Here is a 22,843-nt window from a genome sequence, read left to right as displayed (position 1 = left end):
TATCTTCTTGTTCAGAACAGATGCGTATGTGCCCATATGTTCTGAGCGCAAGTTTTCAATTTCTATCTGTGGAAACTGCACCTGTGAAAAAGATGGTGGTGACTGCTATGCATTTCATCCACCAGAGGGCAGGGTGGGCTAAATATGATTGAGTAATTTCTCACAACTAAATATACCACACAAAAAACTTCACTGTTATCTCAGACTTGTTATAACTACTAAGATATATGCAGGGGAAAAAATTCACAGATTTAGCTACTATGTCAGCAGATTTTACATGCAAAGCTGCTGCGCTAGCCTAGCCACTAGCGCAGAGCCATCGAGAGATCATGATTTCTCAAAAGTGAATAAATGCCACACATAGAAAAACAAATCTTTACTGTTAACTCATTCTTGTGATAACTAAGATATCTGCTGAAAGTTTTTTGTCAGATTTGGACAGATTTATCTAATACGTCTACAAACGTCACATGCATTTTTATACTGGTAGTGCCGAGTGCTGTTATCTCCCTTCTATCTTCTTTATTCTACGGTGTGTACTGTTCAAAGTGTCCGTTTTACAGAGGAACACAAGTGTCACGTACAGTTTCCTCCTGTATTGCTCTGCGTACATTTTGATCTGTCGGCCAATCAGTCTGGAAGCTTACGTACGAAGCTTCCAGACGTTGTGCGGCCGACAGATCAAAATGTACATGTACACACGGAGAGGCCCCATCGGTATCTGTACTTAACATTGAGTATAAATGGGCCTTTAACAATCAAACAAAGAAGCTAACACACACACACAGCATATCAAAATCAGATAGACCAGGCTGGCGATGTGTTTAAAAATATATTTTATCCCACTATCAAGGGTGAAAGACAACACATACTACTGTGTGCTCTACAATGATGAGCACCACTCGTATGAGCATGTGATCTACACCCTGCAGCGCGCCGTCCACTGTGACCCTGCCGAGGCACAGACACACACTGCACTCATTGACAAAGAGGTATTGTTCGGCTTCATTCACTGATGTCTCTTAAGATACTAAATGATTTTAACAATCCCCACAATAACAGCTCTTTCATATGTGACATTGAAACAGGGTCGGCGGGCAGTAAAGAGAGGAACTCTTCGTTCCTGCCAACAAGCGAAAGATCTCATCCGGGTAAATTCTATTCTCTATTTATGTACTGTATACAGACAAGTATGTTGTTAAATACAGTATACAATATAATGTACAAAAACAAAACATATTATATATATTAGAGAGAGGCCAAAATGTATATTGAACAGTGCTGTCTTAATGAGCTCTAACTAAACCTGAGTCCATGATTCAGTGCTCTGTCTATTTGAGCTCTAAATAAACCTCAGAACATCATGATTGTATCTTATTGAGATCTTAACCACTTAAATCCTTTAGACTTAGTAAACTGGACCTGAGTTGTCTGTGTACTTTTTTTCCATTGACACAAACCTCTTTGCCAAAAATAACTGTGAGCTTGAAGATCTGCTATTTTTGGCCAATGTTCCCCCCCAGAATATGGATGCTGGGGTTCAAGTGGTTAACTAAACCGGGGACAATCATGATCTAGTGTTCTGGCTCTAACTAAACCTCTGCCATGTGTTGCAGTCCAACTCGGAGCACATTTCCCTGCAGCCACTGCGTGTGGAGATCCTCCACTCTGCAGTAATGGCTCATCAGAGCTTTGCCATGCGTCTAGGCTCCTGGTTCCAGCAGATCATCGGCTACTCGGGTACTGTACAGCAACCACCGCCACCCCGATGCTGGCAGCAATATGCTAGATATTCAATTCAATCAATGAACTTGAACATTAGATTTCTTAGAAGTGCTTTAGAAAGCTATACCATTTTGTTTTGTCACCAATCCACAATTTACACCAGGAAATCTGTGGAGACTTCACAAAGTGTTACATAGCATTCCTAGTTTTGAAAAAGGCAGCTGTACGAATTTGATGCATGTTGTCTGATGTGCGTTTGTTTAGTGGGGTTCAGGCAGATCTTCTGCCAGGTGGCTCTGGAGACTGTCGCAGAGAGTGAACAGCCCTGCCTCATCAGCAAACTGATGCTTCATGACGCCAGGATGTACAAAGGCAAGTACATCTGGGATTTGTCAAGACAGACTATTGGCTTGATCTTGCCAACTCTGTCGCGTGGACTGACACCAGACTGTTTTTATTTTTTCTGAACTTGCTATAGGTGCTCGCAAGATAGTGCATGAATTAATTTTCTGTAGCTTGCTGATGGAGACGGAGTACAAGAGGCTGTTTGCAATTGAGTTCACTAAGGTAAAAAATTACAAAAGGAAAAGTGATTCTAATTTATTATTATGATATTATTTATATTATTTTCATTTCTTATCAAACTATCTGTGCTTTGGTCTACATACATGAGTATGACACGCTTCTCATCTTGCAGCACTATAAGCAGCTGCAGAAGGATTTCATCAGTGACGATCATGAGAGGAGTATATCCATCACTGCTCTGTCTGTTCAGATCTTCACTGTACCCACATTGGTGAGCACCACTCATTATAGTACAATTTACATATCACCTCTGTCAGGCAGAAACCTATCTCTATAGGGCATAGCAGTGGAGGCCATTTTGTGGTGCCACAGATCAAAAGACCATTAACTTTTCTCATAGAGATTTCCGAAAATGATTTTAAGCCTGGAACCAAGCCATCCAGGCTCCTGGTGAATCACCATAAAACATTTGATTCTGTGTCAAAAAATATTTGAAAACCGCAAACAAGGGTATTTATTAATTATAGTATGTAATGTAATTAAATATCAAATGTCTTTTTGCCAGAGTTGCATCTGTCCATCCAGATAGATTCAGTGTTATTTGCAGAGGTTTGCAATGAAATTCATTGGCATTTTGTTTGCGGCACTCAATAACAAAGTATTTTTCTAGAAATCATGACATGGTTACTCAGTGTAATGGATCCTCTATGGAGATATACCGTACGTGCAGTTGGTGGGCGTTCTTGGGTAGAAAATAGTTCTCCATTAACACATTGAATGCCAATCGCGTAGATCTACGCAAACCGCCGGTTCGCGTAGATCCCCCCCCAGGTGCACTTTCGGAATTTTTTGATCAATTTCCGGTTCCGGTTTGAAGACCGGAAACAGAATTATTTGGGATCCGGTTTTGCCGATCACGTCGGCCCTCGTTCTAATGACGAAACTGAAACTCAATTCTCTTCCTGTAGTTTTTTCTCCTCGCATATCACTGTTTAACGTAATCCGCTCTAACTACAACCATGGAGCTCCGTTTGACACGTGGTTTTCACTGGTAGATTCAGTGAGAAGTCGCCGATGTAAACAGACAGTGCACAGCTCTATCTTTTCTCTTTGTTTTGAGCACCATAAACCAAATGCCTGCAAATCACATCGGCACTATCTGAATGTATATAGCACTCCGGTTAAGTGGAAAATGTTTTTTTGAGTACATTTCTGAGGCTATATATAAATCCTGTACATGGTCATATTGTGCCTCAGTGTGAAGACAACATGTGGTCATGGTTTCACTCATCAGCTGTGATCATTCTCATGTCCTTCTCCCGCCGCCAGGCCAGGCAGTTAATCGAGGAGGGCAATGTGATTAAAGTGATAGTTGACACCGTCATGGAGTTGCTGCGTGAACATCTGGACAACAATAATCGCTTCCACTTCCAGGGCTACAACTCGGACAAGTTCTTCCGCATCCAGGTCATCTTCCATGACCTCAGGTGATTTGGACGGGCTCCTGCTTTTTTCTTATCCTACGAAGGTTTCATGCCATGAACCCTCACGGTACTCATGCAAGATGTAACGTTTTCTCTTGTTCAGGTACATTCTGATCAGTAAGCCCTCTGTGTGGACTGACAAGCTGAGGAGACAGTTCCTGCAAGGTGTCATAGTGTTTCTAGGGCTCCTGAACTGCATGCAGGTACATGTGATAAAACGTCTCATCTGTTTTGTAATTGCTTGTGATAGCAGAACAATCACACTAATTGGCCTGTCACAGTTATTACTGTACATAATCGTCTAATCGCAATTATTTGAGATAATGGCAATTATTTCATAATAATAATAGTTATGATCGTTTCCATGTTCAAGAAATTTTCATACACATTTCTGAGGCTATATGTAAATCCTGTACATGGTCATACAACGTACAACGCATCACGTAGATCAGCTATTTTTGCTATTTTATGTATGAAAATGAATAAATGTCAGTAATTTCTTTGTATATTTCTGCCCTGTGCACTTTTTTGATTACGAGGCAAACAGAAATGTATCTTTTATTCATATGTTCCAATGTTCAATGCCAAAAACACAATTAAATAGTTTATTATTATGCATATGCAATAATTAGTGTGACCATTAATCGTCAACTTAAATTTGTAATGGTGACAGCCCTACACACTATGGTCTTTGGTAACTTGCCACATACGTGACGACGAGTCTTGAATTGTCCGTATTCTTATATATTCTATGCTCTGTTGATGAATTGAATACATAGGACCACCATGGAAACACATCCCCATGCAGGACTTTTTCGTGTTATCCCTTTTTAGCTTGAATATTTTCCTGTACCTCCGTGCCGTTTGCATTTTGTGACTAATAAAGTGTTCAATCAATCAGGGTATGGAGGAAGTGAAGCGCCAGTTTGGTCAACACGTTGAGTTGGAGCCCGAGTGGGAAGCTGGCTTCTCCATCCAGATCCAGCTCCGCCACATCCTCGCCATGTTTCAGGACTGGTGCTCATCTGATGTGAGTCCTTATGTAAAGCCGTCAGACACATGCAAAGACTGGCACCAAGATATTCTTGAACCCTTGCCCCAGTAAAATGGAAACGTTCCTGCTTGGCTGCAAAAGAAAGCCTCCATAATTTACATATGTACGTACATAAATGTATGCTTTTGTACCTGACTTTCACAGGACAAGGTGTTGCTGCTAGCGTTCAAGGAGTGCCACAAGGCATTAATGCGCTGCAATAACCAGCAGTTCCACAGTGAGCCCTCTGACTACTATATGTGTAAGCACATCCTCCACGTCCGACCGTACAAAGTGTCTCAGGAGCCTGTCAGCATACATTTGCCCATCTCCAGGTTGCTTGCTGGTAAGCGAAATCTGATGTGGGATTATTTTGTTACACAATAACATCCACAGTGTTAATTTAACTCTTGAGAGTGTACAAAATTGACTGAGGATTGTTACATGTGGCTCTTGCACACAGAGTCTGCATTTTTCCTAGCCATTTATTTTAATCCGTCATCTGATCAAAATTGTTACACAGAGAACCTTGCACACTGAGTCCAATGCGTTTTATTCTATTATTCTATGATATTGTGTTCCTCTCACTTATTGAAATCAGAAAAATAAAAAGGAAATATTGGGTCCATCCAATCCTGAGATTGCGTAAAGTTTAAGAGCAAGGAGAGTTTCACCTGCTGATCAAGGAGCTGCGGAATTACCCTGATCGTTTATTTCAGTGGCCCAGTTTGAGGCTTTGCTAGCAGCACTGGAGCCACATTAAAAATAAAACCAATCTCTGTGACCCAAATTAGTAGTAGGGACACACACGCACACACACACACACACACACACTCAAAGAGTTTAATTGGAATTCCAAATTGTATCATCGCAGTAGAAAAGTGCGTGCTAGGCAATGTGCCCTTTCCTGAATCCACAGATAGGCTATTCAGGGTACAGCCTCAAAACACTGCAAAAAAAAAAAAAAGTGCTCGGTGTGCAAGAGCTTTTTGAGATTTTTACTGTGTACTCAACACTGGAAATGTGTCAACTTTTCATATTCTCTGTGTTAACTGTGTATTTTAAATACCCTGTTCCTTCTCATCACTAGGGTTGTATGTACACTTGTGTAGAACCGGATCAATTGAACAGCTACACGAATATGTTGATCCTGTAAGTGACACTTATAATTATCACTTTTTCCATTGTCATTCGGTAATCTCCAGTAAGAAAGTGTGCGCTTGCAAAAAGTGAAAGCTTGCATTTGCCAGTAAGTTGGCGAGATAGTTGGCATGTGCTGTGTTTTGTAGAAACCATTTTCCTGTCACTGCTAGCACTAAAGAACAGGGGTTTGTCCTTGTTCCAGGAGACCTGTGACTTCACCCAGTTTGCAGAGCATCCTCTTCGCTGTGTGGTGCTGGCTGCCCAAGTATCAGCTGAAATGTGGCGCAGGAATGGCCTCTCGCTGGTCAGCCAGGTGTGGGACTATACTGATTACTAGTGCTATTCTCAGTTCAGTGTCTGTAATTATTATAATGATAACGATTCCGTTTTTTGTTTCTCACAAGCAGGTGTACTACTACCAAGATGTGAAATGCAGGGACGAGATGTACGATAAGGACATTCTCATGTTGCAGGTTAGTGTTCCCTCAGTTACTGCATTTGTAATGCTCACATTTATTTTATTTATTTATTTTTAGTACGTGGCCGTAATATGTCCCTCCAATCTGTTAATAGATAGCTGCTTCCAAAATGGACCCCAACCACTTTGTCATGCTGATCTTGTTGAGATTTGAGCTCTTTGATATCTTTAATGGAAGTGGCTTGAGCAAAGACCTAGTAAGGAAAACTTTGATTCTCTTTCAGAAAAACAATCACTGCAGTACATACTTTATATTTTATATTCCATGAAATGCAACTTATTTTTTCGTGCAGGAACTCTTGAAACAATGGAACCGACTGACGGAAGAGATGTTGTACCTTTTAATCGTCATCATCGGTAAACTCCTCTCTTATTTCCAAAGTGGGGTGTTATAGTCCGTTTTGTGTAGTTGACAGGTCAAATATGGATAATGGACAAAACAAATTTGACTGATCTTTCTTGTGTGTCCAGGGGAACGCTATGTCCCTGGGATCAGTTACGTGTCCAAAGAGGACGTGACGATGAGGGAGGTTATCCACCTGCTGTGCATTGAGCCCATGGCACACAGTAGCCTGGTCAAGGGCCTTCCAGAAAATGTGAGAAAACAACCCTGGCACACACTCGTCTCCACACACGCTCCCATGACACCATTTACAATGTGAGAATTGTGCTTTCTTTGTAGGAAAGCCATGAAACAGGCCTGGAGGCTGTCATTCCTAAGGTTTCCACCTTTAAGTAAGTAAAGTCTGAAGGCATAGCTCTAGAGGTTAATCTTGAGAATGATTTGTGAACTGATTTAATCTCACCTCCCATTTTAGGAAACCAGGCATATCAGGTCATGGATTATATGAGGTGAAGAAAGAGTTTATGGTTGAATTCAACCCTTTCTTCTATCATTATTCCAAATCCCAGCATAGCAAGGTATGCCAAATGCCGAACGCAACTATAGATCGCATCATACGCATGTCTGCTTGCTTATTCATGGCTTACACTTGAACCTCGTTCCAGGCTGAAGACTCTCAGAAGAAGAGGCGAGTTCAGGAGAGCAATGATAAAGGTGAGTGTTAACACTTCCTTCTGCTCAGAGCTCTGTCTTGTTCCAGGATATAACCATCTTGTTTTTGCTGTTTTCTAATGACTGTGTGTGTGTGTGTGTGTGTGCGCGCTCGCTCGCGCCTGTCTGTCTCTCTCTTTAGCTCTGCGTCCTCCGGTGCCGCCAGCCTTCTGCCCAGCCTTCTCCAGCCTAGTGCACCTTCTCTGCTGCGATGTCTTCATCCACATCCTGAGACGGGTCCTGCAGAGAGCCGTGGAAGACCAGGCCACTCAGTGGACAGAGGCCATGATTCAGAGGGTGGGTATATACATTATATAAATATGTTTGCATAATTTAGGCTAATAGAGAGTCAGGAAACTGAGGGTAGAGCAAGGGAAGGACATGCCACACAGGTCTGAAGGCGTAATCAAACCGGGGACGTGGCAGTTAAGTGATTGACGCACCATCTATTCAGCCATCAGTATGACTTTACTTTTTCTGCAACTACAGTAGTTTCCCGGTTAATTTGTGGTCTTCATCGCTGCCCTCCTTTGGGCCTGCATTTTCTCACTCCCCAATAAGTGAAATTGTGCTTTCCTTCAACAGGCCCTGCACCTGATAGGCCAGGCACTGCTGGAGGAGAAGATGCAGCTTGAGGCCAGCACAGTGGAGGAGGTGACCTTTGACTTCAGCCTCAAGGCTCGCAGTGAGTGGGAACCAGGTTTCTCCATATTTGTAATTCAATTTTTTGTTTTCTCGTATCAGCTGGTCACCTCATCATTAGCCTCGATCTCCAGGCTTTTATTGTTTAGTTTTGCTAAAAAATAAAAGCCTGGACCAGCGCGTCGGTGTACCCGGTATCAAGGAAATTAGAAAAGAAGGAAGGGACGGCCTAGGGGGCGGGCCGACGCCATTGCTTGCATGGCAGACGCCATTGATGCTGATGATGATCAATTCGGATTTTTTTAGCACACTGTATGATTTTATTGAGGCATCTAAACAGCGGCATGTATCGTCCATAGACTGTATAATAATCGTCTCTGGCAGTGTTGCCAGATTGTGTGAGAGAAATAAGCAACCAGGTCTAGGAAAACAAGCCCAAAAGAAGCACCAAAAGCACCAAAAGAAGCAGGGGTCTTCAACGTTTTCCCAAACTGATGGGGAGATGGAGGGGGGGGGGGAAACATATATTGTATAATTATGTATACAATTGTGTTTCATAAACATACATATTATTGTGCATCAATACTAAGCTATTAAAAATAATAGACAGATTAATATATTCATGCTTTTATTTTAAACATACATGTACAGGGTACAGTGAGTAGGGTGGCCGCACTGCCATTTATAAACATACCTTATTAACTGAGAACAACAATCTGTCAATTGCACAATAATCATGTATACAAGCTATTCAAAATGGACAGAATCATTTATAGATATCATTTATTTAATACCGTACATAAATGTGGAAAATGTTTTCAAAATATATGAAGACAAATGGACATTTAAAAAAATATATATATAAAAAATATTTGTATATATATATATATATATAGATATAGATATAGATATAGATATAGATATAGATAGATAGATAGATAGATAGATATTTTTTATTGTCTAATCAAGCAACAACCCTACAAGCTCACAATGCGTTGTGAGCTTGTAGATCTGCTATTTTAAAAAAATTCTTGAAGTAAAATGTGAAATATTGAGGATTTTATTAGAAAATATATTTTGTTCATGAGCTGATCCACCGGGCTCTCATTAACTCCAATGCATTCCACTGAACTCACGGCTGCAGTCTGTCTCCCATGGTGCGACGAATCTGCCGGCTGGAATTGCATGATAGCGAAAATGACGTAGATGACCCTACCTTCTTTAAATATATCTTGCCCGGTATGAGGAAGTGTTCATTTCCCCAACCAACCAGAGTGCAGTGGGCGTCGCTCGTAATGTTGTGTTAACGGGCGGGGGTTGACGGACAGATCGGTGAACCAATGGGATCAGGCGCAGTCTCTCTGCGCCTCTATACACCCGCCCCTCTATACACGAAATCAGGAGCGTTGGTGCAGCCTACCTCATCATTAGCCAGGGGTTCTCTGTGTGTGACACGGCTGGGTCTTTTATTTTGTTCTTTTAGGAATCGGCTCTGAACATGGAAAATCTGTGTTCCACTTGTTATCCAAGGTCAAGACACTTCCTTCCCTTGAAACCCAGAAAGACATGATCAAGTGGATTCAGCAGGTGCACTGGATCAACTATTAGTATACATTTCAATCTAAATGCTGTGTATTTTATGATTTAATATTTTTCTTATTGTCTGCATAACCTACAAAAGTTGAAGAAAATGCATCTCACTTACTTGCAAGTGTGGTCCTTCTTGCCAGAACAAATGTAGCTCATATCCCAGAATTCAAAGAACTACATTGTTGTCCAAAAACCTGCTTAAAGTCCCAGCTGTATTGCTGCTTTGGTCAGCATAATTAATCATTGCGATGAATTTGGACATTGTAATTTTTCCTGCAACAACTATATGAAGCGTCAGCAAGAGCTTTCAGAATGTAAACACGGCAGTGCATGTGAGGTCGAAAAAGCATGTGCCGTCACTTGATAAAGTTGTGCCAGGAAAAATAACAACGCCCAGAGTCATTGCAAGGATGAATTATGCTGACCAGTGTAGCATTACAGCTCTGAGACTTGTTTTAACACATTTTTGAATAACAATGGAGTTCTGTGTCTTCCGGGGTATGAGATATTTTTGCTTTGACAAGACTGACCATACTTACAGATATGGGAAATGTATTTTCTTCGTAGGCTCTATTGACAATAAGACGAAACAAAAATCAAACCAGCCTTATCCTTTAATATCTTTAATTTGACAGATGTTTGAGATGGTGAAGTGCCATAGGGAGAAGTCAAGTCCAACAGCCTCCATGAGCATGGATACCAGCAAACCAGAGGAGGTAAAACACCAAAGATTATGACTTTTAAATGTTTTTACAGCGTGGCTCTGCAGGAGGCTAGCTGTCTATACAAGGGTCAGTGTGTGTGTGTGTGTGTGTGTGTGTGTGTGTGTGTGTCCGCCCGCCTGCCCGGAGCCAATCTTGCAAACCGCTGGACTTGAGATCTACATGATATGAATTTCCAGAGATCGACATGATTCCATTTTTTAATATTGTGTGCACTGAAAAGTCTCACCCTCTGATGTTTTCATTGGTTTCTCCAGAATGTCCAGGACAAGGATAAAGCTGAGCGGAAGAGGAAGGCGGAGGCAGCCAAACTCCACCGACAGAAGATCATGGCCCAGATGTCAGCGATGCAGAAGAACTTCATCGAGTCCAACAAGATGCTGTATGAGAACATGCCAGAGAGTGGGATCCAAGGAGGAGAACCCATTGCATCTGTCGAGAGGTGAGGAGAAAAGCCCCAATTCTATTTTAATTTAACCCATTTAGCCCTGAGGCCTAAAAACGCCTTCTAAATCCTGATATTTATTCAAACATTACAAAACATTTATGTTGCTATATACTGTACATAGCAACAACCACCCCAAAAGGGGTTCCAGGATTGAAAGGAATAGTTACATATAGGGGTTCCGGTCTAAATGGGTTAATCCCTGATTGAATCAAACTTGTATTCATATCAGTGTGTCTTAATGCATATGAATTCCACGTGGGATTGTGTCTTTATTGTACAAGTGACTTAAACTTCTGCCACAGCAGTACATAAATCCAATGGTTTGTCATTGGCTGTGTGAATAATATTTGGTCTCTGGTTTGTAGCTGTCCTATGATGCAGATAGAGTTGTGCGTTGCAGTGGGGCCTCACCGAGGCTCCACTCCATTGGAGAGGGAGGTGCTGACCTGCATCCTGTGCCAGGAGGAGCAGGAGGTGACGGCCCTCTCCCAAGCCATGGTACTGACCGCCTGTGTCCAGAGGTCCACGGTGCTGACACAGTGCAGGGGAAAGACGCTGTCCAATAAAACTGACGGTCAGTCTCCATTCAGTGGTCAATTCATTGCACAATTCAAACACAAAATGTTTGCCTCGCCCACCATCGAATGAGCAACCGAAAAAGCTGATCGCACAAATGTCACCTTTCCGATTAATTATGCTGACCCGAATGGTTAGGGCGTATACCACATGGGCCGCGGCGCAATGCTCTGAATCAGAGGGTAGAAGGCTGCTGGCTACACTATGTCATTATTACATCATAGACTATCTTCCTGTATATCGATTTTGTAATGTGCCGGAAAAGCAGGGTTGACCTCGTTTGCATAGGTTATTTCGTTGTGGCAGAGAATGTACCTTGCCTGACCTTTTTGTATGTATTTTCTTGAAAGCATCCCATAGAGAGAGAGAGATGGTATGCTCTAGTAGTTCTTTAACCTCAGTTTCAACCTCCAATTTCAGCCATGACCAGCTAATCCCTGCATCCACCTGCTTCATCATTTCCACCAAAATCATTCGCTCTGTATACTATAGGACCCACTTTTGTTAACAGTCAAATCACACTTATCCAAACACGCATCACTCTTTCTCTCTGAGTAGCCAGCAGCCTTCTGGACACGTCTAGGCACTCTAAGACACTCTAGTTAGTTGTTTTCTCTTTGAGTAGGCATGCAAATTTCATCAAAAGGTGACAAGTTTGCGTGCCTGTTTCTTGCATTCTGCATATCTTTTAAGCATTCATTTAGAGTTTTACAACTAAAATATCGTCAGACTAGCACTCATTGAAAACGGGTTTGATTCAATACAGAAGAAGTGTGACGTCACACTCTGAGCGGTGATTAGACCCTCTCTAAATGAATGAGGTAAGTATGCAGGGACGTTGATTGAATCAAAATAAGTGCTCCCGTAAATTGTCAGTGCCGTGCATCCCATCAACGAGGGAAGTGACTACCTTGTTGTTGCTATTGATGAGAGATGATAATTTGGATGATTTTAACCACACCATGGTACATGTGGACAGGGACCTTAAGCGAAACGCCATCCATATGTATACTCACAGTGATAATCTCTTAAAGGTGCAGAAAAGTCATATCCACTCTTCATGCCACCTGACCTGGCAGTGGGGACGCACACTGGCAGCTGTGGCCACGTCATGCATGCCACCTGCTGGCAGAAGTGAGTCACTACACAAACAACATTCATTCTCTTATTGCTGCTCATGTTGAGGCCAATAGTCAAAGTAGTCTTCCACAGTAAAAGAACACTTCAATCACTTCAGGTAATCACTTTATGTTGTATTTTTTGCAGGTATTTTGAAGCGATACAGAACACCACCAGGAACCGTCTTCATGCCGAGCTCATTATCGACCTGGAAAATGGAGAGTACCTGTGTCCACTCTGCAAGTCTCTGTGCAACACTGTGGTTCCCCTCATCCCACTGGAACCGCTCACGCTCAATTAGTAGGTTACTCACTCCTTCTTAGGCGTGCAACAGTTAATTGAACTGAATCCATTTACTCGATTTATAAAAGATAATTGATAATTTAAGAAAATAATTGATTGATAATTGATACCTGTCATTATCAGCAGGGGAAAAATCTAAAACATCCTAAAATAGTGAAAATTGCTGGTCTACAAGCTCACACCATCACTCACTTTTGTGAGCTTGTAGATCTGCTATTTTCACAATTTTTGCATGACACCATTGAGCGATGAAGCATAACATGGGGTTTAAGCGACTCATTGATGCAGTATATCAAAAATAAAACACAAATAAAAAAACACTTCTTGATTATTCAATTAATCGAAAACGTAATGGATAGAATAATCAGTACGAAAATAATTGACTCTTGCAGCCCTACTCCGACAAGGTAGCGTGTGCTCAGTTGTGTAGCAACTCATTATTTATGTTGTGTCCTGTGTGTAGTGAGAATGCAGAGCTGGTGGGTCAGCTCCTGACCCTGCGCTACTGGATTCAGATCATCACGGCCAGAATCAAAGGGCTCAAGTCTATCGCCCAGGATCCCGGTAGGAACAGCTACGAATGCCCGACTGTAATACTGTACCACATCACAAAACCTCAACTGATTCCTGTTTAACCCATTCAATCTGGGAACGCATCTCTGTCATTTTAGATTTCTTCTGGCTATTCAAAAAATAGCAGATATACAAGCTCATAAAATCAGGAAACTTTTTGCAAATATTTGAAAACGTGTTTTTTAAGCGGACATTTGTAACTCTAATCTTTGCTTCTGGGAGTCCCTGGAACTAAATATTTTACAAATGTTCGCTTTGAAAAATATATATTCCAAGATTTGCACAAGTTTTCACGATTTTTCAAAAAATAGCAGATCTACAAGCTCAAGCGGCACTTGGTGCCGTGCTATGAGCTTGTTTATCTGCCATTTTTGAATAGCCAAAGAAATCTTAAAATGACACAAATGATGCTTTCCCGGTCTTAAAGGGTTAATCACTTGATTTTATTTCAGTGACTCCACCTAATTAAATGAGTGATCACTTAAAGCCACTTTCAACCTGGCGTCCCTAATTTTCAAATGTTGAGAAAATGGCACATCGGCAAGTTCACAACGCATTGCATCGCGTTGTGAGCTTGTAGATCGGTTATTTTCGCTATTCGTCATAATGACCAAGTATAATTACACTTCAAGTGCTTAACCGATTAATCAGACAAGCCATTGTGGTGTCGAATACTTGTGTTGTATTGAGAACCTAGTTGCCCTTCAGTGTGTATGATCCACTCTTTCTCTTGGTGACCGTGTCAGAGAGCATGGAGGATGACACAGACACCGGGTTCTGCAGAGAGGGCCAGCCAGAGTTTAGATCCATCCTCAGCTTTGGAGTGCAAGAGCCGTGAGTTATATGTTGTCTGCTGGTCTGCAATAATGTATCAACAATAGTGCCTTTTCCTTCAGCGTGTGTGTGTGCCTGACCGCAGCTCTAATGTTGGCTGATTTCAGGAGGAAATACTCGGACAGCATCGCAGAGATGTTAGTGGTGTGTGCCACTACTGTGCACAGGGTGGGACTGCAGACTGCACCCAACGAGGTGTGCCCATGTGTTCCTATTATGGCCTGGAATACCTGTGCCTTCACTATCCAGGCCATTGGTAAGACCCTACGTTATTGTGTGTTTCTGGTCCATTATCACAGTGGTTCTCAAACATTTTCATGTCAAGGACATCCAAATGTATATGTATTTGGCTGCAGACCCCCCCTCTGAAAATGTTTTGTGCCAGGGACCCCCAGAAGAGATTTGTTTTTTTTTGTAAATCAAAATTAATTTGGAAAAAATAATTTTTTTTTCAAAAATAGAAGATATATAAGCTTGAAATGCGGCACGAAGTGAGATGCTATGAGCTTGTAGATCTGCTCATTTTTGAATAACCAACATATAAATGGATAAAGTTGGTAAAATGATTGGGATGCTATGTTGGACCCCACTTTGTTATCAAACCCTAACCACAGTATATTGTCTGTATTTTAGGTGTGCAAAAGCTTATCAATTTAATTGATAAAAAAACAAACAAAAAAACATTTTAATACAGTAGCAAAAATAGCAGATGCATGTTGCAGGACACCTTTGTATGACAAAGTATAAAATAGGGCTTAAGTAGTCAATCATAGTAATTGATTTAGATATTTTTCTTGTTGATTTAATCAATTCATTAAATAATCAATACGAGAAGAAAATAAGCAGCCCTACTCCACATTCTTTCCCCTCTTACTTTGCTACTTGATTCATTGTTACTTCATGCTATGTCAAGTTTCATAATAATGATGATACGCAGTTATACTAGTCTGACAACACAGATGTACGTGTACTTGAATATAGTGCGATATTTGTAATTTTTGTTGATAAAAAGTATTGTTTTGCATTATGTATCCTTACCCCCAGTTATTGTTTGTCATCATAATCATAATGTATGTTTTCACAGAAAGCATGTTGCAGGATGAGGACAAGCCACTCATTGGGTCTATGCAAAACAGACAGGTTAGACATATTATGCTGAATAGTTAAGGGCTAAATAATGCTCACATACACGTACGTGTATGCAGGTATCACTTATACAATATAAAGTTATTTTTATTTTATCTCTGGGGTTAGCCTAAAATGTCTCGATTGTTCCATGTCCTAGCTGGCAGGTCTGAGGGCAGTTATTCAGTTTTCCACGACCCAGAGGATTAAGAGCTCCCAAGCAGTGGTCCAAAGGCACTTCATGGACATGTTAGGAGGTATACAGTGCAACCAAACATACATCTAAATACTTCTAGATCTAGGATTATTGTATTTGATATTGTGGTCTGATCTCTCCCCAGTCTTGTTACCGGCCATGGGCAGAGAGATTACACCTTCTCTGCTGGAGGTAGACTTTTTTCATCTTCTGGTAAGTCTCTCATAATGGTAACAACTGTCCTGTACACTCGTTTATTATGAGGATACAGCACATTATCATGTGATCAATTGAAATTCAACAAATTACTCAAACTTGTACCTTTGTCACTGTAATGTAAACTCAATTCATGTTTTGATGTTCTGAGAAATTTTACATTTTGGCATTAGAATTGGCTTATCACCAATCCATGAATTAATTTAATCTATTGTGTGTGTGTGTGTGTGTGTGTGTGTGTGTGTGTGTGTGTGTGTGTGTGTGTGTGTGTGTGTGTGTGTGTGTGTGTGTGTGTGTGTGTGTGTGTGTGTGTGTGTGTGTGGTCAGGTGGGACTGGTGCTGTCTATTCCAGCCCTGTACCAGGAAGAGGCAGTAGACCTGCATCCATCTGCTGTCAGCTCTGCCTACAACAATCTCCATATCTTACACCTGGTCACCATGGCTCACATGGTCCAGATCCTCCTCTCTGCTACAGGTAGCACTAGTAACAATGACCCAGATAGTTTACTGAGTGAACTTTCACTTTTTTCCCCAAATTTGCACAGGGATTTAGTGGTAGTTACTGGCAGTAGAACTGTGCAATGTTTTTTCAAAGCATCTCAATCTTGCATTCCTCTGGCTAATAAATTTCTTCTATCATGGTAACTACCATACGTTCTTTTGTTATTTAATTAGTGTTTGTTACCAACAACATTAAAGTGTCTTCACACATTATTAGCTGAAAGATACTATGTTTAAAATATATATATATATAAATTGTTGATGTTGTTAAAATTATTGTAAATATTAATACTACTGCTGTAAACATGTCGCTTCTTGTGTGTCATTCAAATTTGGATCAGGAAATGCGAGTAGCCTCATGTTAAGCTGTTTGTTTAACTGGGGCTTTGGGAAACCATCTCCAACACTGGTGGAGGTGGATATTTAAAGCTAATATGTTATTACAAGATAGTCATCAATCATTTAGCTTCAACCGTCCACTCAGTTTAACCTCAAAGTGTAATATCAACATTGCAGCTTGTGATTAACAAATGATTTCCCATCTGTGCGTCCAGATTTCCCAGCAGTAGCAGGTGGAGAGGAGGGAGACGAGGCCAGGGCCGCAGCGGAATTCTATGCTACAGTGTCGCAACACATTCATGGGTACGGTGCCTCCATTTTGCTCTAAGGAAATGGTGGCAAGGGGAGTGGCATGCAGAGGCAACAATGTTCAACAAAGATGAACTCCACATGGCGGCACATTACGTGACAATGTTTCGCAGCAGGAAGCTCTATCCCTTCCCTTGCATAAAATGGAAGTAAACGGGGCGCAACTGTTTCAGTCGCATGTGTGACCATACCCTATTTTGTCAAAATAAGGATCAGAGCCTTGCTATGGATCCTTTTGTCAGCAGACATTTTTATGGGTAGATGCAGCTGAATGTAATAACGTTAACCACTTTCAAATAGTGAACATAGCAGTTCTACAAGCTCGCGTAGCAACGTGTTGTGAGCTTGTATGATCTGCTATTTACGCTACTTTTATTCAACACCTTCATACAAAGTATAAAACGGCTTAAATGGTTAACTCTTCCAGTGCCATGCTTATTTATGGAATTTTGGCTCTGAGTGCCACAACCAAAATTAATTGTAAAAAAAAAGTGCTTAGGAGCCGAGATACAGCCTTTTTCAGTAAGAAGTTAAACAAAGAATGAATGGAGCAGCAAATCTTCAAATCATCATAGCTTGGGTTCTGAACATGTTTTAAAAAAAATGACTTTTCATGACGTCTTGGTGCTCAGGGCGTCAGGCCTCGTGACGTCTTAGACGTCATGTGGCACTGGAATGAGTTAATTGTGGATGCATTTCATTTAGTTGTCAACTCTACAGGAGCTGTCCATGCTGGCACACAGTAACACCTGCTGTAAATTAAACACATCCACCTTCAGCTTCAGCTGTGTTTACCTGTCAAAATGTCCACTGAAAAGGGTCTATTAAGGTCGCCAATTTTGGATGACAAAGTTCACAAAAAATGAATTGCTTATTAAAAAAAGATAAGTAAAAATGTAGATCAAAGTCCCTTTTTAGTTTTCAATAAATAAATAAATCAGTTCGACACCCTTTTACTTGCTGAATGACTGCACACTCTAAGCTGTCAGAGGCATGGAATCATTTCTTGATTTGATCTCTTGTAATGATATTTTGTAAAACAAAAAGTTTTTTGTTAAAAGGTTAAAGCACTATATTCTGATAGTAATCATTGCTATAGAGTGTTTGTTCAGTAACAGGAGTCTCCCCATCTCTCCAGCTCTTCAATAAACAGAAAATGCATTTTCTAGTGGGTTGCAAAATGTCTGCCAAACAGGAGAGAGTACCCATTTATCAGCTTCATTTTGTAAAGCGTTACAGTTCCAATTTTGTCTGCTCATTTCTTTGTGTCATCACTTCCCATTTCGTTTGTTTAATCTGTATTCTGTCTGAGTTCTCTATCCAGATTGGATAAAATGGAGACTCCTGTTACTGAACTATCAGAATAGAGCTATTTAACACTTATTTTAACCAAAGAAAATCACTCGCCCTACCTTTTAACCAAGGCCTTTCCATGTCTTGTAGTCAGTTGTGTGTAGTATAACTTTAACTGTAATCACTTTTGTTTGACGTTTTGTTCTGCTGTTCTCTCGTTTGTCAGACTGAACTCGGATGTTTCCGGCAGCTCTGTGGCAGAAAGGGTGAGGCGAGGGATTGTGCCTTTCCTGCGATGTGCTGCTCTCTTTTTCAATGGCCTTACAGGAGTGCCCCCACCAGAGGAGCTCTCCAGCGCTGCAGGTAGATAATTCCTTGTTATTGCTATCTATTACAAGGACCGTTCCAGTGTCAGTTTAAGTCAGATGTTAATGGGTCTCCCTTTTACAGTTACCTCTTCAGGACAGATGGAGGCACTGTGCAATTACCTGGCACTACCCTCCAATATGTTCCAGCTCTTCCAAGTGCACAGAGAGAGTGTTAATCCACTGCTACAGAGGTAACATCAATGATCAGTTATAGCTGTATGGCCTTCAGTAAGCCTTCAGCTTAATGACGAATGTATAGCAGAGGTTTAGGTATTTGATGTTTCATGGTTAATATTTGTTGCACAAAAGAAAGACATTGCTATATTATAATGAGGGTTTCTGTTCTTTAGGTGGTGTGGGAGCCCAGCTGTAACCAAAGCCCTGAAAGGGGAAATCCTGACAATCAGGTAGGCTTGCACCTTATTCAAACCGCACACATATAAATCCTATCTTTTCCACTTAACCACATTCACCCTGGCATCCCTATTTTGAGCATGTCATTATAGGCAAATATTCAACAACAAAAAAGCCTAGGACTATTTTAATTCATACTCCGTTGATGAAACGCTTTGTGAGCTTATAGAGGGTATTTTCACACTGTCATATGACAAAGCATAGATCAGGCTGAAGTGGTTAAACAACCAAATGCTTGGCTATGACACTTGCTTCCACCTGACATTGATGGGCACACCTGTCCTATTTTTGATGCAACATGCTGGAAATAAAAGCTTTTTGATTGGAGCCATTGTGCAAGAGAGAATGCATTTGTGTTGTTTCAACAGTTCTTTGCTTTGACATGCTGCCTTGATGACCTTGATTGTGTGTGAACAGCACAAGTGAAACAAACAGGGTGTCAGCTCAGCACAGCGTTTGATCTGCTGTTTAATTTCCCACAGTAAATCAATAGGCTTGATTTACCATTTCTTTTTGTCCAGTTACCCCAGGAGAAGGAATCACTTAATTGAGCTTCCTGAGGATTATAGCGCCCTCCTCAATCGAGCCAGTCACTTTCAGTAAGTGATAATTAACTAATTAATTTTAACTTGTATTTACCGTTGTTACATAATAGTCTGTGGTAGATGTTCACTGTCTTCTGTTCGTCGTCCTCAGGTGTCCCAAATCTACTGATGATGAGAGGAAGCATCCCACACTGTGCCTGTTCTGTGGGGCCATGCTGTGTTCTCAGAGCACGTGCTGTCAGAGCCAGCTGGATGGGGAGGATGTGGGAGCGTGCACAGCCCATGCTGCCACCTGTGGTGCCGGAGTGGGAATTTTCCTCAGGTAGGTCAAGGAACCAAGATTTTGAACCTCAGAGGTCAGGAATGTTTTAGTTGTGCTGTGCAGTGAATCGATTAGGAAATTATTTTAATGAGGCTATGTTTTGTGTATTTGTGTGTGTGTGTGGGGGGGGGGGGGTTACTGTATGTATGTCGCTCTGTCTGCTTTGAATCTTTGCTTTGAACACATTGTTATACATTTCTGAAGTTCATCAAAGAAGGATGAGACTGATAACATTTGAAGGCTTGCCTCTAGTTTTTTCCTATGGACCTTATTACTAAAGCCTTATTGTCCTGTTTTTTGTTTAATTTATTAATTTGTTAATTTCTGCATGTTTACAGGATAAGAGAGTGTGAGGTTGTACTGATGTCAAGTAAGACACGAAGAAGCACTTACCCTGCTCCTTACCTTGATGACTATGGGGAGACGGACCCTCAGCTTGTGTAAGATGTTGTTTTCATTACGGTTGTTGCATTGTTATTGTAGTTCTGTTTTGACTGATAAGATGTTGTTTTCATTACGGTTGTTGCATTGTTATTGTAGTTCTGTTTTGACTGAGGCCAGAGCTCTGCTGACAGACTAAAGCATTCAGAAATAAAGTCAAATGTTATTTTGGTCATTTCTCAGGTATAGTCTTTTAGTCTGTCTATGTGCCATAAAAAACCCTTAACCCTAATTTATACCGTGTTGCAAAAATTACAAATTTCAGAAGAAAATACATTTTTAGCTTTTCTTCTTATCTTTTTTTTCTATAAAAAAATGCTAAGTGACACTTTAGTACTCAGGGCCTGAGTGTGTTTCTGTCATTTTGATTCCACAGAAGGGGCAACCCGCTGCACCTTTGCCCAGAACGCTACAGGAAGCTCCACCAGTTGTGGCAACAGCACTGCATCCTGGAGGAAATCGCACGCAGCTTGGAGGTGGTCAACGTTATGTTTGCCTTCGAGTGGCAGATGTTTTGAGGATCAGCCCTGTTGTGTTGGGTAGCGCCAAGGCAAGAAGGGCATCGCCATAGAGCACAGTCTGTTGCAATGCTCCTTATACACACATACACACGCAAGCATGCTCACCCACATAAACGGTCCTCTATTCTGAGATCGTTGGAGCCTGAACAGACGTCCTCTGCACCTGACAAATCCTCAGAAAGGAGCCAGGTAGCTGGGGGCTGAGCATAAAGGAGGAGTACGACGACGACGAAGAGTGAAGAAACGAACCCAAGTCGCCTTGTTTTATTTTGATTGTCTGCTGTGAGAATGAGTTTCTCCTACAATATTGCTCTTTCCAAAGAGGCTCATTCAAATAAAGACAAAATCTGTTACACACCCAATATGTCGCTTATGTATGTGAATCAATTTCTGTCTGATATCAATCACTCATTCACTACTCCCTGCTTACTACTATATAGGGAGTTCTAGAGGACTATTTGTGATCTCATCTGCAACATGAAGACACTTTCGGACACTAAATTAAATCGCAATTAAAACGTGCCAGCTCAATTTAGGCATTTAGGCATTTGTCTTTCAGGACAATGCATGATGGTATATATTGCTTAGTTACTGACCATTGGTTGTACGCTACTTTTCATGATGCATTGTGGGATACGATGAGTTCACTATGTATGACATAAGTATATACATTCAGACAGCACTACAAATTGGCAAACTTACTATATAGTGAGTAGTGAGTGATTTCGGACACAGCCTCTCTACCTTACTCTCTCATAATGCTGTGAATTTTGTGTTGAAACTTATTAGACATAAGTTAATATGGAATTCTGCTGTTTTACGGTCTTGAGGGATGAGCAGAGACCATTTCAGAATTAGTATTGTGAAGGATCTGGATTATGCTTCCTGTTTTTATTTTTGTGACTTTTTTCAGGTTTGATGGTCCAAATGGCAGAGCCACATCTTATTGACCATCACCATTAACACACACACGCATATATATATATACATTATATATACTGTATATAGGGTGGGCTATGCTCGCAAATCACCCTGCACTCACATGCAACATATACAGTATACACACAAGACGTTTATAGATAAACAGTAGATAGAACAACAAGTTCATATTGCAATACTGTAGGTTTGGTTCAGCTTAAGTAAAATTATTCAGAGAACCACTTGGTGTATTAAAGATGTATTGCTATTTTGGCACCAGAGGTTTTGTGAACATCCCAGTCCATTTTCTGTAATGTCTCAGTTATGGTTACAATTTACAAGTACTCGATCTGAAGTTGAAAGGCAACCCAAAGGGTATGAGAATGTCTGTACTATGTATGGCAGTGGGAGAAAGGCCCTTTGAGAGCACCCAGATGACCAATCCCTGACCATTCACTCATCAGATGTCCACCAATATTAGATCTTTAAAACGTTATTTAAGGGAACACTACTTTACCATGCAAATAGATAATGTGCTACACTTGGACACAACTAGCGGAAACTGCTTCCTGTCAACATAACTACAATAAATATACACTATGACTATGTAATTGAATTTAATAAGAAAATTACCTCATATATTCTATTTAAGACAAATACATATGATTTGTTGAACATATGACATAGTATATTATTTCAATTACTGACTCCACAAATGTACATCACCTTTTTCAAGACAACGAATTTGTGTGCATATTTTAATTTCTTTTTGCGTTGCTTAACAGTGCTATATGACTGACTCTGTTGAAATAAAAGCATTAGCTATTACCTTCTGTTACTTTGTGTCTGTACTCTGTATTAAATTGAGCAGCCTACATCATCATGGTACCAGCTCCGTGGCCTTGTGGTTAAGAGTGTCCACCCTGAGATTGGGAGGTCGCCAGTTCAGCGTTCGATTCCCTGGCTGGGTCATACCAAAGTCTATAAAAATGAGTTCATAGGTCCAAAAATGTAAAAATAAATACCACAATGAAATAAATAAAAAACGTAATGATATTAATAAAAAATACAATTAAATAAATACAT

General features: G+C 40.8%; 1 protein-coding gene across 2 annotated transcripts in view; it reads left to right on the top strand.

Moving 5' to 3' along the window:
* The window catches only part of ubr1 (ubiquitin protein ligase E3 component n-recognin 1), a 36,015-nt gene extending 13,425 nt beyond the window's left edge, over positions 1 to 22,590 (top strand). The window contains exons 6-47 of one of the 2 annotated variants that reach the window (XM_080415046.1): positions 854 to 992; positions 1,089 to 1,151; positions 1,617 to 1,740; positions 1,990 to 2,097; positions 2,204 to 2,292; positions 2,423 to 2,521; positions 3,580 to 3,737; positions 3,838 to 3,937; positions 4,636 to 4,764; positions 4,933 to 5,113; positions 5,858 to 5,919; positions 6,113 to 6,223; positions 6,318 to 6,383; positions 6,484 to 6,585; positions 6,682 to 6,745; positions 6,860 to 6,984; positions 7,071 to 7,123; positions 7,207 to 7,309; positions 7,397 to 7,445; positions 7,585 to 7,739; positions 8,028 to 8,127; positions 9,568 to 9,671; positions 10,310 to 10,390; positions 10,654 to 10,838; positions 11,210 to 11,418; positions 12,455 to 12,554; positions 12,687 to 12,839; positions 13,306 to 13,406; positions 14,162 to 14,249; positions 14,357 to 14,505; positions 15,334 to 15,389; positions 15,535 to 15,631; positions 15,716 to 15,783; positions 16,114 to 16,261; positions 16,842 to 16,929; positions 18,455 to 18,591; positions 18,679 to 18,787; positions 18,947 to 19,003; positions 19,532 to 19,609; positions 19,707 to 19,877; positions 20,216 to 20,317; positions 20,695 to 22,590. In XM_080415046.1, the coding sequence (XP_080271172.1) occupies positions 854 to 992; positions 1,089 to 1,151; positions 1,617 to 1,740; positions 1,990 to 2,097; positions 2,204 to 2,292; positions 2,423 to 2,521; positions 3,580 to 3,737; positions 3,838 to 3,937; positions 4,636 to 4,764; positions 4,933 to 5,113; positions 5,858 to 5,919; positions 6,113 to 6,223; positions 6,318 to 6,383; positions 6,484 to 6,585; positions 6,682 to 6,745; positions 6,860 to 6,984; positions 7,071 to 7,123; positions 7,207 to 7,309; positions 7,397 to 7,445; positions 7,585 to 7,739; positions 8,028 to 8,127; positions 9,568 to 9,671; positions 10,310 to 10,390; positions 10,654 to 10,838; positions 11,210 to 11,418; positions 12,455 to 12,554; positions 12,687 to 12,839; positions 13,306 to 13,406; positions 14,162 to 14,249; positions 14,357 to 14,505; positions 15,334 to 15,389; positions 15,535 to 15,631; positions 15,716 to 15,783; positions 16,114 to 16,261; positions 16,842 to 16,929; positions 18,455 to 18,591; positions 18,679 to 18,787; positions 18,947 to 19,003; positions 19,532 to 19,609; positions 19,707 to 19,877; positions 20,216 to 20,317; positions 20,695 to 20,836 (4,603 nt within the window). In that variant the 3' untranslated portion in view covers positions 20,837 to 22,590. Of the gene's footprint in view, positions 1 to 853; positions 993 to 1,088; positions 1,152 to 1,616; positions 1,741 to 1,989; positions 2,098 to 2,203; positions 2,293 to 2,422; positions 2,522 to 3,579; positions 3,738 to 3,837; positions 3,938 to 4,635; positions 4,765 to 4,932; positions 5,114 to 5,857; positions 5,920 to 6,112; positions 6,224 to 6,314; positions 6,384 to 6,483; positions 6,586 to 6,681; positions 6,746 to 6,859; positions 6,985 to 7,070; positions 7,124 to 7,206; positions 7,310 to 7,396; positions 7,446 to 7,584; positions 7,740 to 8,027; positions 8,128 to 9,567; positions 9,672 to 10,309; positions 10,391 to 10,653; positions 10,839 to 11,209; positions 11,419 to 12,454; positions 12,555 to 12,686; positions 12,840 to 13,305; positions 13,407 to 14,161; positions 14,250 to 14,356; positions 14,506 to 15,333; positions 15,390 to 15,534; positions 15,632 to 15,715; positions 15,784 to 16,113; positions 16,262 to 16,841; positions 16,930 to 18,454; positions 18,592 to 18,678; positions 18,788 to 18,946; positions 19,004 to 19,531; positions 19,610 to 19,706; positions 19,878 to 20,215; positions 20,318 to 20,694 lie in introns of both variants that reach the window. The other variant, XM_080415045.1, reaches the window with a different exon arrangement.
* The last annotated feature ends 253 nt before the right edge of the window (positions 22,591 to 22,843 follow it).

This window comes from Gymnoscopelus braueri (genome assembly GCF_963280865.1).
Source record: "Gymnoscopelus braueri genome assembly, chromosome: 19".
Taxonomy (NCBI): Eukaryota; Metazoa; Chordata; class Actinopteri; order Myctophiformes; family Myctophidae; genus Gymnoscopelus; species Gymnoscopelus braueri.
This window is presented reverse-complemented; position numbering and strand designations above follow the sequence as displayed.